Genomic DNA, 16,330 nt, shown 5'->3' with positions numbered 1-16,330 from the left:
TATGAAACACAAGATGTGAGGCATCTCTGCATATTTCTCTACTTCCTCACTGGGAAGGAGTCCAAACATTTGTTTAACCTGTTCCTTGAGGAACTGACACAACCCCACGGCTGCGACTGTAGGCTGCACCACAGCGCCAGCCATGGAAAAGGAGGCTTTTAATAAGGTTTCCAGCCTTTTGTCAACTGGATCCTTAAATACCTGCGCATTATCCAAAGGACAAGTTAGGTTTTTATTCACACAAGAAACAGCCGCATCGACAGATGGGACCCACCATTTCTTGGCGAAACTTTCCTCCACAGGATAATGCATAGAAAACCTCTTGGGAGGAGTAAACAGTTTATCGGGATGTCCCCAATCCTCATACATCAATTCACCCATTAAAGGATGAATTGGGAAGGAACAAGCAGTCTGTGGGGCTTTCCTGACTCCCAGGGAAGAGACAGAGGATGTAGCGACTTCAGCAGCCGGCATTCTGAACGTGGTACGCACCAATTCAGTATAATACTGCACCTGTTTTCTGAGTGCCTGGGAGGAGGGAACTAACTCCTCTGACTCATCCGACTGCTCATGATCCCTATCCAAAGATAGGGATCTCTCCTCATTTTCAGAACAACTGTCCGAGAGAGGGATTTCAGCAGAGGGAGGGGGATCTACCCCTTTTCCTGGTATCTTTTAGGGAAGCAGAAATAAAATTCATGATCCTCCCTTCAAAACCCTCCAATGTAGCCCTAAGGGAGTCCTCAGTGACATAGACCGGGGCTGCGACATTGGGAGAGGCTGCAAAGCCTGAAAGGGGCACTGACTCGTTTTGAGAGGCAGGCTCCAGTCTTGCAGAGGGGGATGGTAATTTACAGGCACTTTTGGAACCCCTGGACCTAGGCGGTGACTTGCCAGTGCTTTTATTACCTGCCCCTGAAACCCTCTTACGAGGAGACATAGTACTAAGCTACAAAGCAGAGGTACTAGTACAAATGCAATCACTGTTGCGCTTAAAGTCTCACAATAAATCAATATATGCTTAAACTGCACAACCTGATGCTGAGTAGGTGTCTTAAGGTTTGCCTGGATCCAATCCCCACGGATGCTTACAGCCCACAGCTCCTGTGTCTCCAGTTACAGTCCCCTGACGCTCTGGGCTTTTTAAAACTGCCGCTTGGCGCCTGCGCTACAGCGCCGTGCACACTAACGTGCACGGCTCGCAACCACACCCCCCCCCCCTCCTCCATTAGGCCGGGAGCGCGCCCGCCCGCGCGCGTGCACGAGGACCGCGGAATCCGGGGGGGGGGGGGGGGGAGAACCCAAAGGGAGCAACATGGGACCCCTGACCTGCATGGGACCCCTTTTTACCTTTTAACTGTGGCAGGAACTGTAAGGGAGACGTGAGTAGCTGGAGAACCAGGCTTTCACTGGGCGTGTTTGTATTGAAAGGCATGTAAGTATGCATCAGGCTGCTCTTACTCCCTCTAGTGGTGGAAACCAGGTAAGACATACAACTACTCGCAATGAAGAAATCCATTCATATATTTAAAATATATAGGATGACTTCCCTTACCTGTCCCCGCCGCAGGAATTGCTGATATCAGACCAATTCCAGCCTTCACCCATCACGGCGGGTATTGTTAGCCAACCTTCAGGTATATCTGGGGCTCTTACGAAAAGATCCTCCCACCTGGGCCATGTAGAAAGCTCTGCCAGAAACTTACGGGCGCCCTGAGTAAACAGTACCCCAAGTCTGGTTGTCCCAGAGCCCAGTCTTCCAATGGAGAGGACTTACAGGCAAAACCTCGTTTCTTTGGCAGACGAGGCCCGGGTACCATACCATCATGGGAGTCAAATATCGGCCCGAGGTATGGATCCGGTTTGTTGTAGCCCTTCGGCCCTCGCCGGAACCCGCATAGAGCTAAGTTTTACGTGACCATCGACCAGACACTGGCGAAAAAACTGAGGTGCCTCCCAGATGGGAGGGGTTATATAGGGGAGGAATTCTCTTTAATTAGGGTCAACCAGTGTCCAATCACCAGAGGTGCCTATATAACCCACTATGTAATGAAGCTCCTGTGTCCCGTGATGTATGATCAAGAAATACATATTCCATAGTTCAAACCGCTTTATTAGTTTAAAATTCTCATGCGCATATAAAACATACGTACACAATCATCAGTTAATAAAATCGTTCCCAAAGATATCACTAGCAGTACGATCGGATTTGTCTCACCGCAGTCCTGAGCGTCTCAGATCATATACAGGCTCAGCGTCCACGGCGGGTCCCGGGCGAACGTTCAAACCGACTGCTCTGTAGTAACGTATAGCTGCTTGGTCACGCCCATACGCGTTTCGTCACTACGTCTTCGTCTGACGTCTTCATCTTCGTCTGACGCCCACAGACGAAGACGTAGTGACGAAACGCATATGAGCGTGACCAAGCAGCTATACGTCACTACAGAGCAGTCGGTTTGAACGTTCGCCCGGGACCCGCCGTGGACGCTGAGCCTGTATATGATCTGAGACGCTCAGGACTGCGGTGAGACAAATCCGATCGTACTGCTAGTGATATCTTTGGGAACGATTTTATTAACCGATGATTGTGTACGTATGTTTTATATGCGCAGGAGAACACCCCTGACTGTATGGATTTTAATTCATTACAATAAATGTGTATGTATCGGCCGTCCAGCTCTTTGTTTCCTCTAATACAAGTTTTAGTAGACAGAGTTTAATAGTTATGAAGCATTAGATGTAACATGTTTACCTGAAAAGTTAAAGTACATTTTTGTAAATGGACTTGAGAAACATGGTGGTCAGGTTCCATAGCAAAGAGGCCCCTGCAGACTATTTATTTAAAAAAAAAAAAATGTTGCCTCTAAACTGACCCTTAGTCACTCTCCTTCTTTCACATATCTATGTGCTGCTTGTTTCTTGGTTAAGGGTGGCTTTTAGAGCTTTGTTCCTGTGCTAAACATCTTCTGCATGTATCCCAGCCTTACCTACTACACCACCCTAAATTGCTCATCTACAGCCACTCTACTGGTAGTATACCACCCCCTCTACTATATGTCCTTGCATTTCCTCTGTAAAACTCTCTGTACATAAACAGTTCTCCTCTAAATGTTTCTGCCCCACACAATTCTACTGTAAATGCCTCTGCATCTTTCACCACTGAATGCCTCTGGACCCACATATGTCCACCTTCACCACTGCAGTTTCCCACCATCAGTCACCCTTTGCCACAGCACAACTCCACTTTCCATCTCTCTGTACTTCACTCTTTGCCTTCAAGCCAAAGTGCCCTTTATAGTCAGCCTGTCCAAAACACACACACACACCTTTGCCAGTTTTATATTTTGGAAACTCCAGAGGAGTAGTGGAATTTAATGCTTAAAGTGGGCATATAGACAAAACTACAAGGTGGGTGGACACATTGCAAGGAATTATAATAGGGATATCTTGCCACTGCAGTCTGCAGGAGATAAGAGAACCAGGAAAACAACCTTTTAACTAAAACATTACCTATGGATGGTTTGACCCTTTTTTTAAAGAGAAAGTAAACCCTCTGCAGGAGCCTCTTTGCAATGGAACCTGACCACCATGTTTCTCAAGTCCATTTAAAAAAATGTATTTTTATTTATTTAACTTTGCAGGTAAACGTTTTACTTCTAATGCTTCATAACTGTTGAACTATGCCTACTAAAACATATATTAGAGGAAACAAGAGCAGCTGGATTGCCACACTCTGATTCATACACCTTTATTGGATTGAAATAAAATCCATACAGTCAGAGGTAATCCTTATGGGTTTTACTTCCTCTTTTCTTCCCTGCAAAGTAAAAGCATAAGCGATGCATACTAGCCCATTATGTGCCACTTACCTGCTAACGAAGCCCGTGATGTCCCCGTTCGTGGCCGCGTCCATCTTCATCTGTGACTGCCCGGAGTCGTGCGACATCGCTCCCACGCGTGCCGACAGTCACAGCATGGGCCCTTTAGAAACGGCACGATTGTGCCCTTTCCTCAGTGGGCATGTGCAGATGACGTTGGTGCAAACGTATAAGGTAAATATCTCCTAAACTTTACAGGTAATCCTTATTCTAGGGCTTACCTGTAGGGAAAAGTGGTATGTAAGGGTTTACAACCACTTTTACCAGCACGGTACTTTTTATAGTTTTTAATTTGGCAATACAACAGTTTATAACTCATGTTTCACTTAGGCTATCCTTACACTGATTGAAATTTGGCCAGTTTCGAAGGGACTGGTCAAATTTCAATCTGTGTGTGTGTGTGTGGCCGTCTGTCGAAGGGACATGTTGGAAGATTTTCCTCCTTCAGAGGCAAGCTGCAGCCAAGAGCACATACATTTTCATAATACGCAGTTTACATATACCGTATTTATCTGCGTGTAACACATACTTTTTTTTTCCCCTGAAAATTGGGGGCAAATCAGGGGTGCATTTTGTACGCCGATGGCGTACCTCACCAAGCCATCATCTCCTCTCCACTCTGCTCCTCGGCTTTCACGTAAAACACACACACAGTCCCGCCACCGGCATTGGATAAGTGTTCTGCCTATCACAGGAGCTGGTCCAATGCCGATAGCAGAGGTGGGACACTGTGTGGCGTGAGAGCCGAGTGGACAGGAAATGAGGGCTCAGTGATTTCCTGATTCAGGCTGCTGGTGTGGGAGATGGTGAGGCTGCAAATGACGACTGTGGTTTAAAAAAAAAAAAAAGGCATTAAGCAGGCTGCATTGAGGACAATAATCAGGCTGCAAGATGGACATTGATGGGCACTGACCCTTAATTTTGCTTCAAAGTTGTTTATTTAAAAAAAAAAAAAATTTTTCCTGAAACTTCCCTCTTAAAATTAGGGCGCGTGTTATACACAGATTAAATACAGTAGTTGTATTTCATTGTACAGTTACAAAAATGCCTAAAATAATGCAGACTTACCATACTTCACAGTACTTTTTCACTTTTTTTTTCTTTCCTGGTCTGTAACATTAGACAGCAGCCAATGCCTAGTTGCAAATGTGATAGAAATAACAATATTTTCCAGCTCATCATAAATGTTTTCTCTACTCCAGGCCTATGAGCGTTCAGAGAGTGAGGAAGTCGCATTTATTATCCAACTTGTAAGAAAGTTACTGATGATTATTGCTCGACCTGCAAGATTGCTTGAGTGTCTGGTAAGGAAGTGACATTTTTATACTAAATTTTAACATCCTATTGTAAAATAAAATATTGCTTATGTAAATGGGAAGTAAAAATCGGGATCAGTTGTCATAATAGGGCATCAGATCGGTTATGTAATTTTTTTACTAATCTCAGAAAAGTGCCATATTTATTGTGTTGTAGAGTAAAACTGTTGTTCTGCTATGTTCCTTTACTCAGTGGGTTTGTGCTGTCTTTGTTCACAGGAGTTTGACCCAGAACAGTTCTATCATCTTTTAGAAGCTGCAGAAGGTCAAGCTAAGGAGGGCCATGGAATAAAAATCGATATTCCACGCTATATTATTAACCAGTTGGGTCTTACAAAGGATCCATTAGAAGGTATGTTTGCAATGTCGTATATTTGGTACGTACTAGTAAAGACCCTGTGCCTGTCTTCATTCAGGATCTTCTCTTGGGTTGTCCCAAGTCAAAACTCCGCTTGCGTTTCTACCATGAGACCTAGACCTTCAAGCCCTGGGAGAACCCCTACTCTGAGGGGGACACTTGTCAGCTGGCTGAGCTAAGGACATTTCAGATATCCAGGGGCTACAAACTAAAGTCTTGCTCCCCTTTTTTTTTTTTTCCCCCTTCAGCTTTATGCTGTCTCACTTGCTGTCCTGCAACAAAAATGGTCAGAGCTTTGTACTGCTGTCCTGTCGCAGATAAAGACGTTTTAGGAGTCTACTTAAACCTGTTCACTCTACTTAAGTTAAAGGCATTAGTTCCCTTTCTGGATCTGAAGATTCTTAACAGGTTCCTTCGTGCACACCAAGGATGCTTACTTGCACATGCCAATCGTTCCTCTGTCAGCTACCTGCCTTTTGCTTTGGGCATCCAACATTACCAGTTTATTGCCCTCCCCTTTGGTCTTTCTGTGGCACCTTCAGTGTTAACGCCTGTCCTAGCTCTGCTGCACACTCGGATTTTCCCTTTTTGGGTTACCCTGATGACTTTAATGACTGCCTGCTGAAGGAATGTCTCCTCTGTGCTTTACTAATGTAATGCGTTACATTCTTTCCCAAACGTAATGGCCGGGGAAACTGTCAGCGGGAACCCAAAAGTAAAGTCATATGCGTCACTTCTGGGTCAGGAATAAGATGGGGAGGAAAGCGGCTGTATGTCCTCTCTCTTCCCTGCTCTCTACCCAGCAGAACCCACTATGCCGGTCCAGTGCCCGCAGATGGGATTCATAGCGGGGGTGCGCACGTGCGGGTGTCTGGCTGCACTTTATCAGGGTGTGTGGAAGCATTTGGATGGCACCACAGCCACCCAAATTCTTCTATCTGACAAGTAAACAGTATTAGGGCTAAATGTTAAGGGCAGGGTCTGGTAAGGATTGGGGAGAGGAATGCCGGTTTTATTCCTTTTTGGTATGGGGTTCCCCTTTAAATCTGTACCAGACATGAAGGGCCTGGTATGGATTGGTGGGCCCCACAGTTTTATTTTTTTTTTTTTTTTTATTTAATTTATTTATTTTTTTGTGGTGTGTTTTTTTTTTTTTTTTTTTATCTTTTAATGCCGGCAAAAAAAAATGTAAAAGTCAGCAGCTACAAATACTGCAGCTGCTGAATTTTAATAATCGGGGACACTTACCTGTCCCGGGGACAGCGATGTGGGTGAACGAAGCCCCCCCCCCCTCGTTCCCCACTCCGCTCGCGGTGCCGGCATTCTTTTGTGGGCACCCGGCTGTGGCTTCACAGCCGGGCACCCACTGCGCATGCAAGAGTGGCGGAGGGCGCCGTGATACGCCGCACAGTCATCTGGGACACGTGACAGGTCCCAGATGACTGTGCGGCGTGAGGGGAAGTGATGTCACCAGCCCAGGCATTGAAGAAGGCAGACTACGAGGGACCCCCTAGCAACAGGCATTCAGAGGTGAGTAAAATTATTATTATTTTTTTTGGTGGCAACAGCACTTTAAGTATGCTGGTGGTCACCTGCTCCTTAACCGTAGGTCACATCCAAGTCGCACCCATCCAAAATGGCATCAAATTTGCGACAAGTGTGAATGGAGCCTCACTGATGCGACATTAAAGCTACTTGAGTGCCGGAGTGTGCATCACAGTTGCACTACATGAACAAAACTACTTTCCAATTAGCCAAATAAAAAAACACATCAAAAATGCATTGCAAAATGCGCCAGAAAAGTGTATCAACCGCATCCTGCATAGATGTGAACCTAGCCATGTTGGTTTACCCAGGTGGATGTTCAGGTCTTCTGGTGTCTTTTTCAGGTGGAAGGTACTTTAGTCTACTCTGAGTCTTCAGAGCCCATTTTGTTACATGAGCCTGTTGGTGTTTGCTGTGTTTCCCACCACTCAGTTGCATTGCTTTGGCACATCCGACGGTCTAATAGGATTTCTGACTTGTCTGTAAAATCCTTTTCTTAGAGTATATCACAAGTCGCCATGTTCACTATTCTGAACTTTTGGCTCTGCATCTGTCCATAAAATAAATTGGATGAAAACTCCCAAGTCATCAACTCAGCTTGAGCATGAGTTAACCTTTTAATTCTACTGTCTCCTTCTGTCTACAGAGATTGTTCAACTCGACCACTATGACTCTGAATCCACAATACAGTTGGAACATGAAGACTATCAAGAAGTAAGTGTAATCTTTGTTAACTTTAACATTGTAATATTGAGGGATATAAATATTCTTGCCCCCAACCACTAGTGAATAAATATTTGGAGCTTTTTACAAAGCCAAGCTTAAATAATATGATTATATTTGATTAAAATTTCCAAGGGAATAACCATTCTGGTTGTCCCTTTCAGCTATTCAAATGATCTCCTTTGTTCTCCAGTTAACCACTGGAACAAAGCAAATGAGAATGTGGTTCTTATGGGCAACAAAAACTGACAGAACAAACACCTGTATGTGTAAGGCTTTGTCTTCTCTTCTCTTACTTTCTGTAAGTAGTGTTCTCGCTTTCTGCATTTCAGACTTGCATTACGAGCACTCCTAACAAACGAAAACCAGGAGAGTGTGATTTTGAGAACATCAAGTTGATCAGCAATGGAGCCTATGGGTATGAGATTCATAATTGCAGTTAGCTCCCTTTGCAATGACCTTATTAATACATGCTATAATATATTCTGTCTTTTGGAGTACATTTTTTTTTCCATTCATTCTGACTAAATATGCACCGATTGCCTGATGCTGTTTGTTACTGGAAGGATTGAACTACCTGGTACTGACTTGGTTTTGGGCATTTGGAAATTGATCCAAAATACTGAATGCTACCAGTCATTTGTGTCCCTGCTGGAATGTACAGAGTGGATTGTTTTTGCCCCATAGATATGAAAATTGTTGCCTGCTCGGGCCAAAATTGGCAAGATTGCATAACAACCGTGTGTATTTTAACATGTGAAATGATTAAAAACTGCCAGAGCTATTAGATTGCAAAAAAAGTAGATCTAACTCCTGGATCTAAAGTAAAGTAAACCCCCTATCGTTTTCAGTCATGGAAGCTGCCATCTTTGCCTCTGTTTAATCAGCAACTGTCATGGTGCTGCACATATGATGAGATATGACACCAGCCATTGGATGGTTTGACAGTTTGGTTGAGAGCACAACCAATGGGAGTGTTACATTTCCAGCACGTGTCGGAAGTGAAACTGTTTTATGGATGAGTTTACTTTCGCTTTAACTGGGTGTGTAAGATCACTTTGCTTTTATCTATAGGCCAGTGGCAGTTTTAGGCCCCATGCACACAAGACGCCGATACAAACTCCGCTGAATGCATGTTTTAAAAAAGCAGAAACTTGCATTTAAAAACGCACGTTTTGCCGCATTTTCATACCGTGTTTTACTGCATTTGCGTCTATAAGCGTTTGTAAAGATAACATCATATAGTCCCTCCCCAAGCTCAGAAAGCATGTATTAACTATTTCTGCCATTTTGATCAGAGTGAGCAGCAGCAGCAGAGAACAGTTGTACACTTGCCTCTCTTTGTGTTTTTTTTTTTTGGAAACGGATCCCATATTGAATATATGTCATGAAAATGCTCCTGATGTTGTTCTTGATGAGGCAGCAACGTTGTCGCAAATTGCGTGAGAGGTCCAGAGTCAGAGCTTGCCGATATTGGACCCATCCGTTGATGGCACAGCGAATTTCACAAACATGGGTGCCGCGTTTAGCCGTGTTTTGCGTCTGAAACGTGGAAAAGCAAAGTGTCTGAACCCATTTTTTTTCTTCTGGAAAAACGAGGTTAAATGCAACTGCATAAAAACGAGACTGTGTACATGGACACATAGGATAACATTGCATGCATTCAGGGGCAGTTGAAAAAAGTGTTCAACTGCTTCTGAACACACGTTTAACAGCGTCTCGTGTGCATGGGGCCTTAGGCTCAATTAACACTGACTTGCGATAAAATGGAGAGAAAATCTACATTTGCATCCGTTTTTTAATGTGCGTCGATGCGTGTTTTGACATGCATTGACACGCATTTAAAAGCACTTCATTTTGCAGGGTTTCCTGTGACATGCTATACGGTGGGTTAAAGGAGGAGTGAAGACCTATTCAAGACCTATTCAATTTTGAAGTGTTTATGGTGATTTTTGGAGAGTTTTACGGTTAAACTGGATGTGTAGCACAATAACCCTAATTATTGTAATTGTGCTAGTGCTACTGAGGAGGAGGAGGCGGCGTATGAGGAGGTTGGGTCAGACCAGGAGACGCTATCGGGTACATCCATTGCTGTTAGAAATTGAAAGTAAAGGGCAAGACAAAATAAAACAAACTTTTTTTCTTTACTTGCGTTGCACTGCGTTGACCTGTGTTTTGCACATGTTTACATACATTATGTTAAAATGCAACACATCTAGGCAACATTGTAGTGTGAACAGGACACCTTAAAAACAATTGTGGTGTTTTTGTTTTTTTTTGTTTTGTTTTTTTAATACATCTTCTTTTTATTAGGGTAATTTCAGATGCAATACACAAAACCCAAAATAAAAACAAAAACAAAATCTGGGCATGCAGGGGCCACTATAGAGGAGAATGTAACTCTTGGTGCATGAACAATTTGATTTGGAGAAAGTAAAGACACAAAGGCGTGGCTCGTTTTCAGAAAAAATACTCCTAATACAGGTTGACCATTCTCATGAGGAGGGGTCTCCCCAGGCCCAAAAGTCATGCCAAAATTATTAATCATAAACCAGGGAAATAAAGTACGACCATAACGTCTAGGAATTATCAAGCATTACTGCTGTAGAAGGTTTAGCCAGCCATTTGGACCATACTTTATCGTATTTCTATGGGCAACCCCTATTAGCATAGGTGTCTTTATTCAAGGGTAAATTGACATTGACCAGATTTTTCCAGAGAAGCTTTCTTCCATGACAAAGTGATAGCCTTATGATTATAAAAAAAATAGAAGACCAATCATGGGCCATTCTGCCACTGTTGAGAACAATTCCTCCACCAACCCCAGTAAACATACTCATGGAGGGCACAAGCAAAGTCTTGGAAACCTCATTCACCGTGGATCTCCCCCCAGTAGCCAGTTGGAAAATATAATCCTGTTTTGGGTGTCCCTCCAAGTAAAATCTCATAGGAGGACAGCCCATGTGGTGGTTTAGGGGTATTTCGTACAGAATATAGGGCTATTGGCAAAGCTTCCACCCATCCTTTTTCTGTATCTGCTTTAATTTTTACACATCTGTTTTTCAAAATTCCATTAAGCGTTTCGACTTTACCACTACTTTGTGGATGATGAGGTGTATGGGAAAACTTGCTGTATGTGACGGTCTTTCATGAATCTGTCCCTCCCTCAATAGTTTCAGGAACTCCATATCTACAAAATATTTTGTTCAAAATTTCCTTTGCTGTTTTTGCATTTGCTCTAGCTACTGGCCAGCACTCAGGCCAGCCTGAAAACATGTCAATGCATACTAGAGCGTACTCATAGGTGCCTATTCTAAGCATCTGAATGTAGTCTATTTGAATTCCTTGGAAATGGAAATCTGGCTTAAGAGAATGCTTGTGGGGAACATGGACAGGCCTCCCTGCATTGTACAGAGCACAAGTGAGACATGAAGCACAAAACCTGGCTGCAAGTACACTAAATGCAGGTGCTATCCAATAGCTGTCAGTAAGTGCCACCATCATGCCCTTAGCAAGATGACTGACGCCATGTGCCAGTTGTGCTAAAACTGGGTACAAACTCCTGGGTAGACACCGCCTGAGGCTGATGCATACATCAGAGACCCCTGTTTGTCTCTGTGTAGCTGGGTGAGTACACCTGCAGCAAATCCATATACTTCATGACAAAATAATGAGAAGGTCTTAGTATAGTTAGGAAGTCAAATGGCAGGAGCTTCAAACAACTTTTTAATAAGCTCCTTCATCTGCAATTCATTGTCCCATGTGAGTTTAAAAGGGTTTGTAATGGTAGCCTCAAATAGAGGAGCCATAAATTCTGATGTATTTGGAATCCAGTCCCTAAAATATCCCATTAACCCCCAGGAGTTAAAACTCAATCTGGGGTTAGATGATGGATTCCATGTGAAATGCAGTGACCCAGGAAGATCACTTTCTCTTGGCAGTATTATAGCTTATCTTTGCTAACTTTGTTACTTTTATAGAGAAACATGAGAAGGCTTACTGTTTCTCGGCTTCAAATGTCTTTTGTATCAGAAAAAATAAGCAAATGTCTAATGTACTGAAGCAAAACAGTGTCTGGGTGTGAGGGGGATCAGTGGTCCAATACCTGCTTTAACGCAGTATTATATTCAGAGGGGCTTGTTAACCTTCAAAATCTATATTTCTGATTTATTAATCAGAAGATATGATATGGGTTGAAAAGAGAATTCTTATTGACAAAGGAAAGGAAGGTTTAACATAACACCATTTATTAGAGTACGTTACAGGTTTATCTAATACACAGAAAATATCTATAGTCTAAGTGAGGGAGTAAAATATTAGTTTAAAATACAACAAGAGTACAATACATTCATTACAATACAAAACAGGACATATGACAATTCGGTATACCTTGTAAGTGCTGGGAGATGATCTGATAATTTACCTACTCTCTGGTCAGTCTCATCTGCCCTTATCCTAGGTTTGGGGTCCCCTTAAGAAGGGCCATTTCTCATTGACTTGCCTAGGACCACCCTGATTGGTTAGCCCTCTCCTCCCCTCAATAGCACCTCCTCTTTTGGGTTTAATTGGTTAGTGATAATTAGTCTGAAGCCCACTTAATTAAAGAGGAAGTTTGCTCTTGAATAGGACACTTAACTAGGCATAGTCCCAGCCGGGGTAAATTGTCCATTCCTGAACAGATCAAAGAAATATTTTAAGCATATCAACCACCCTTTGAAATGGATAAATGGTTGATTAGCACGGAAGAATACACAAGCCTTTATCTAGCAAATGAATTCGGCTCCGTACCGACTACACACCCAAATGGTATCTGTTCGTGGGTTTTGATTATTACATTAGGTAAACAGCAGGACATCTCCCTCACACCCACACTTAGCATACCTGTGAGACAAAGGTATTGTTAATTGAATTATATACGCTGACCAGACGTCTGTTCCTGTAAATCAAATCATCTGGGCAGGTTAAGCTAAAATTATTATAAACCTTCTTTTTTTCTTATCCTAATATATACATCTATCATACAAATATTCCCAGTTGCTAATGGAGATTACTCATAAACTCCTCATAAGGCAACAGGCTACTCGCACAGCCTTGGGGCTATCTTGTCCATGCTAACTTTTGAGCAATCATGGGTAAATTAAAAAAGTTAACACGGACACGATTGCCCCAAGGCTGTGCGAGTAGCCCCTCTGAATATAATACTGCGTTAAAGCAAGTATTGGACCACTGGTCCCCCTCATACCCAAACACAGTTTTGTGTTTTACAGCTGCGCTAAATTGCAGATCAACGGACTGTGTGATTTAGCCCTTAAATCTTGCACTCAAGGGACCCTGGCTTTCTCTGCATTCCTTTTCTTCCCATTAATGCATTAATTCCCATCGTCACCATGTAACTGCTAGCTTTCCTGGGTCCTCTTTTGCGTTCATCATTAACAATCCGTAAAAAACGTCAAAGTTATGAAATGTTCATTTTCTGTTTTTAAAGTTCTGAGTATAGATATAATTGATGGTTCTCTTGTTTGAAAGAAATACCCTTTCCTTTTCAGTGCAGTGTACCTGGTCAGACACAAGGAGACTAGGCAACGCTTTGCCATGAAGAAGATCAACAAACAGAATTTGATACTGCGAAACCAGATCCAGCAAGTTTTCGTTGAGCGAGACATTCTTACCTTTGCCGAAAATCCCTTTGTAGTCAGCATGTTCTGTTCATTTGAAACCCGACGTCATCTCTGTATGGTGATGGAATATGTAGAGGGTTAGTAGTGAAATTCTGTTCTTTGTAACCTAATTTGCCTTACTGCTTCATAATGACCCACATTTGAGACTACATGAGACTTGTATTAACTTGTGAAATGCTCTTATTAATGCATAGGAATATAGAGAAATAAATATAAAAATAAACATCTGTGCAAAATCAACTTTCACCATATTTTTAAAACCCAGACAAACAAGTGTGTTCTATTATTACACATTGCTCTGTCGCACTCCCGGATGTGTACAGATTCTGGCTCGGAAGACGTAGCGACAAAATGAGCATAAGGGTTTTCTAGCGTAAAGGTGTCCATTTAATAAGCCGTAATGGCTTTTGTCTGCACAACGCTGTGATAGTTCACTACTGCTGCAGAAAAGTTTTAGCCTGTTTAAGTGGCTGAATAACCATCCTGATATGCCACAATAAGCAGCAGTAAATCTCTATTGCGATGTGAGGAGAAAGGTTTGAGGAGAAGTGCGAATAGGGAATACTTTAGAAGGGTGACACCGGCGTACATGGCAGGGAAACCTACATTCTGATAAAAGGGGTCATAGGTTATTAATCCCAGACAAATGAGTTGGCGTTGCAGTAAAAATAATGTACACCCTATATTATATTTTATTATCGAACTGTGACTAAACAGTAGTATTTATAATAGTTTTAGAAACTACTTTTTTTTTTTTTTTTTTTTTTTACATATTGCAATCGCATTCATTTTAACCACTAAACTCCAATTGCTTTCTGACGGTCACACGATCTCCTTTTAGCTCAAAGATCTTTAGGACCCCTTTCAGACAGGTTGGGTCCGGCAGGGAATCTGCCTGTTTAACCTGGAATTTGTCTGCTGATCCCTGCTGTGCAGGTAGATGACAGGTCCATGTCCACTCCGCTTATGCAGAGTGGACACAGCCCACTTTCCTCTATGGGCAGTCGAATGGAAACTGGCTGCATAGCTCTTTGTATCTGAGTGTCACCGATCTGTATCCCTCATCTGTCTGTTTTAAGCGGACGGGATTGGATCCGATGTTGGTAATTTGTCATCCACTGCTCCATAGAGGACAATAGACGGTCTGGGTCTGCCTAAAAAACTGAAAGGGACCTATAAATCATCTGTCTCCGCACAAAGACATTAAGAAAATTTGCATAAAAATGAAAAAGGTAAACTCTGTGATGTGGTGTTGCAATGCATCGCAGTATGGGTGCACAGCGCACTCGCATTATAAGCCTCTTAATGCATATTTGTTGGCATGAACAGGCCCTAACTGAATTTGATGTAGCAGCATAGAAAATGTCCCTTGTGAAACTGAATGTGTCATATAGATAATGAATTCCCCCCGGTTGGACACTTAAAGCACAAAAATTCTGCAGTTATGCCTGATTTTTGTGTAAAAAGAGAACTGCAGCCTCTTTTTTCTCAGTGTTTCACCAAAAAAGGCCTTTATCCCCTAGGCAGACTCAGTTCTCCCCTTCACTTTCAGCAGAGGGCCGTGACTGTAGGTCAGCAACTCTCTGCTCTCCTCTCCAGCGCTTACTGGAGTGCTGGGCTGGGGAGGGGGCAGAAGGGGCTAGCTCAGGCTCTTGGGAGATTGAGAGGCTGAGCCCGCAACTGGTCCAGGCTTCTGGGTGGGTCCCGACCATATGCTTGGGATCTGAGATGCCATCCAACAGCGGGGCCTCAGCCGGCTAACAACGGATCACCGGAATGCGGAACAAACTGCGTTCCTGTGATCCATAGGAGAAGCATGATCAAAATAGCCTTGGCCATACTTCTCCTTTTTTAAATGCCAATATTGGGGACTTATCGTTTATTAAATAAATCACTGTGACTTAACACTGTGATAAACAGCAAAAAGTATTATCACCAGGTTTTTACTGTTTATTAGATGTACACCAAAGTCGTAATGCTTCCTGATTGTGGTACGTGATAATTTACACATCCAGTGTATTTGGTGCATGTCATATGCAGTTACTGGTATATCACTGTGACGTCTGTTTGCCTTACAATGTAATGCCATCTGTTAACTGTCACAGTTAATACATATGTGTACAAAAACCCAAACTCTCTTCATGCAGACTTTTTTCCCTAGAACCTTCTTTTGTTGAAGTAGAATAGTTGTGTATATCACAGTAAGATGTCCTTTGCGTCACAGCAGTTTATTTGCATAACATTATAATCATATTTGTCACAGCAAGGTTTAGTTTGCATAACATATAATACTGGCTCGCCCAGAGAGCAGCTGCACAAAGGTGATCTAGCTGTAGCAGATTGACGCCAAATAATAACTCTTGATCATGCTGTTTTTTTGGTATCCCACCTATGGCATTTATCAAGATTATGCAGGTATCGTCATTAAAGCTGTTGTAAAGGCTTTTTTTTATTTAAAAAAAAAAAAAAAAAAACGTGTTTATACTTGCTCTGTTTAATGATATTGCACAGGACGGCCCCAAATCTCCTCTTCTGGGGTACCCCACTGGCAAACTTGACTGTTTATTTTCTGTGTCTGCCCTCATAGCAAGCTGCTTGCTAAGGGGGGGGGGGGTAGTCATGCAGGCTCACTCCTGAGCCGGGCTTTGTACATCCATAGACACACAGTGTGGTTCGGCCCTGCTCCCTCCTCACAGCATTTAATTGACAGTAGCACGAGCCAATGGCTCCTGCCACTTCTGTGCCCTGTGAGGAGAGGAACACAGCAGGGGCATCGGGAGGGGGGGGGCTGAACCCCCGAATGTGTCCCCCCTAAAGCCCCGAGTGTCAGCT

The 16,330-nt window shown here is 43.0% G+C and overlaps 1 protein-coding gene across 3 annotated transcripts in view; it reads left to right on the top strand.

Moving 5' to 3' along the window:
• MAST3 (microtubule associated serine/threonine kinase 3) overlaps positions 1-16,330 on the top strand; it is a 229,955-nt gene that overhangs the window by 153,252 nt on the left and 60,373 nt on the right. For all 3 annotated transcript variants that reach the window (XM_077476340.1, XM_077476342.1, XM_077476341.1), the window contains 5 exons: positions 5,081-5,182; positions 5,414-5,546; positions 7,744-7,811; positions 8,153-8,238; positions 13,367-13,575. In XM_077476340.1, the coding sequence (XP_077332466.1) occupies positions 5,081-5,182; positions 5,414-5,546; positions 7,744-7,811; positions 8,153-8,238; positions 13,367-13,575 (598 nt within the window). The remainder of the gene's footprint in view (positions 1-5,080; positions 5,183-5,413; positions 5,547-7,743; positions 7,812-8,152; positions 8,239-13,366; positions 13,576-16,330) is intronic.

Source organism: Lithobates pipiens, unplaced genomic scaffold, assembly GCF_037356315.1.
Source record: "Lithobates pipiens isolate NorthernLeopardFrog02 unplaced genomic scaffold, aLitPip1_a1.2 Scaffold_13, whole genome shotgun sequence".
Taxonomy (NCBI): domain Eukaryota; kingdom Metazoa; phylum Chordata; class Amphibia; order Anura; family Ranidae; genus Lithobates; species Lithobates pipiens.
This window is presented reverse-complemented; position numbering and strand designations above follow the sequence as displayed.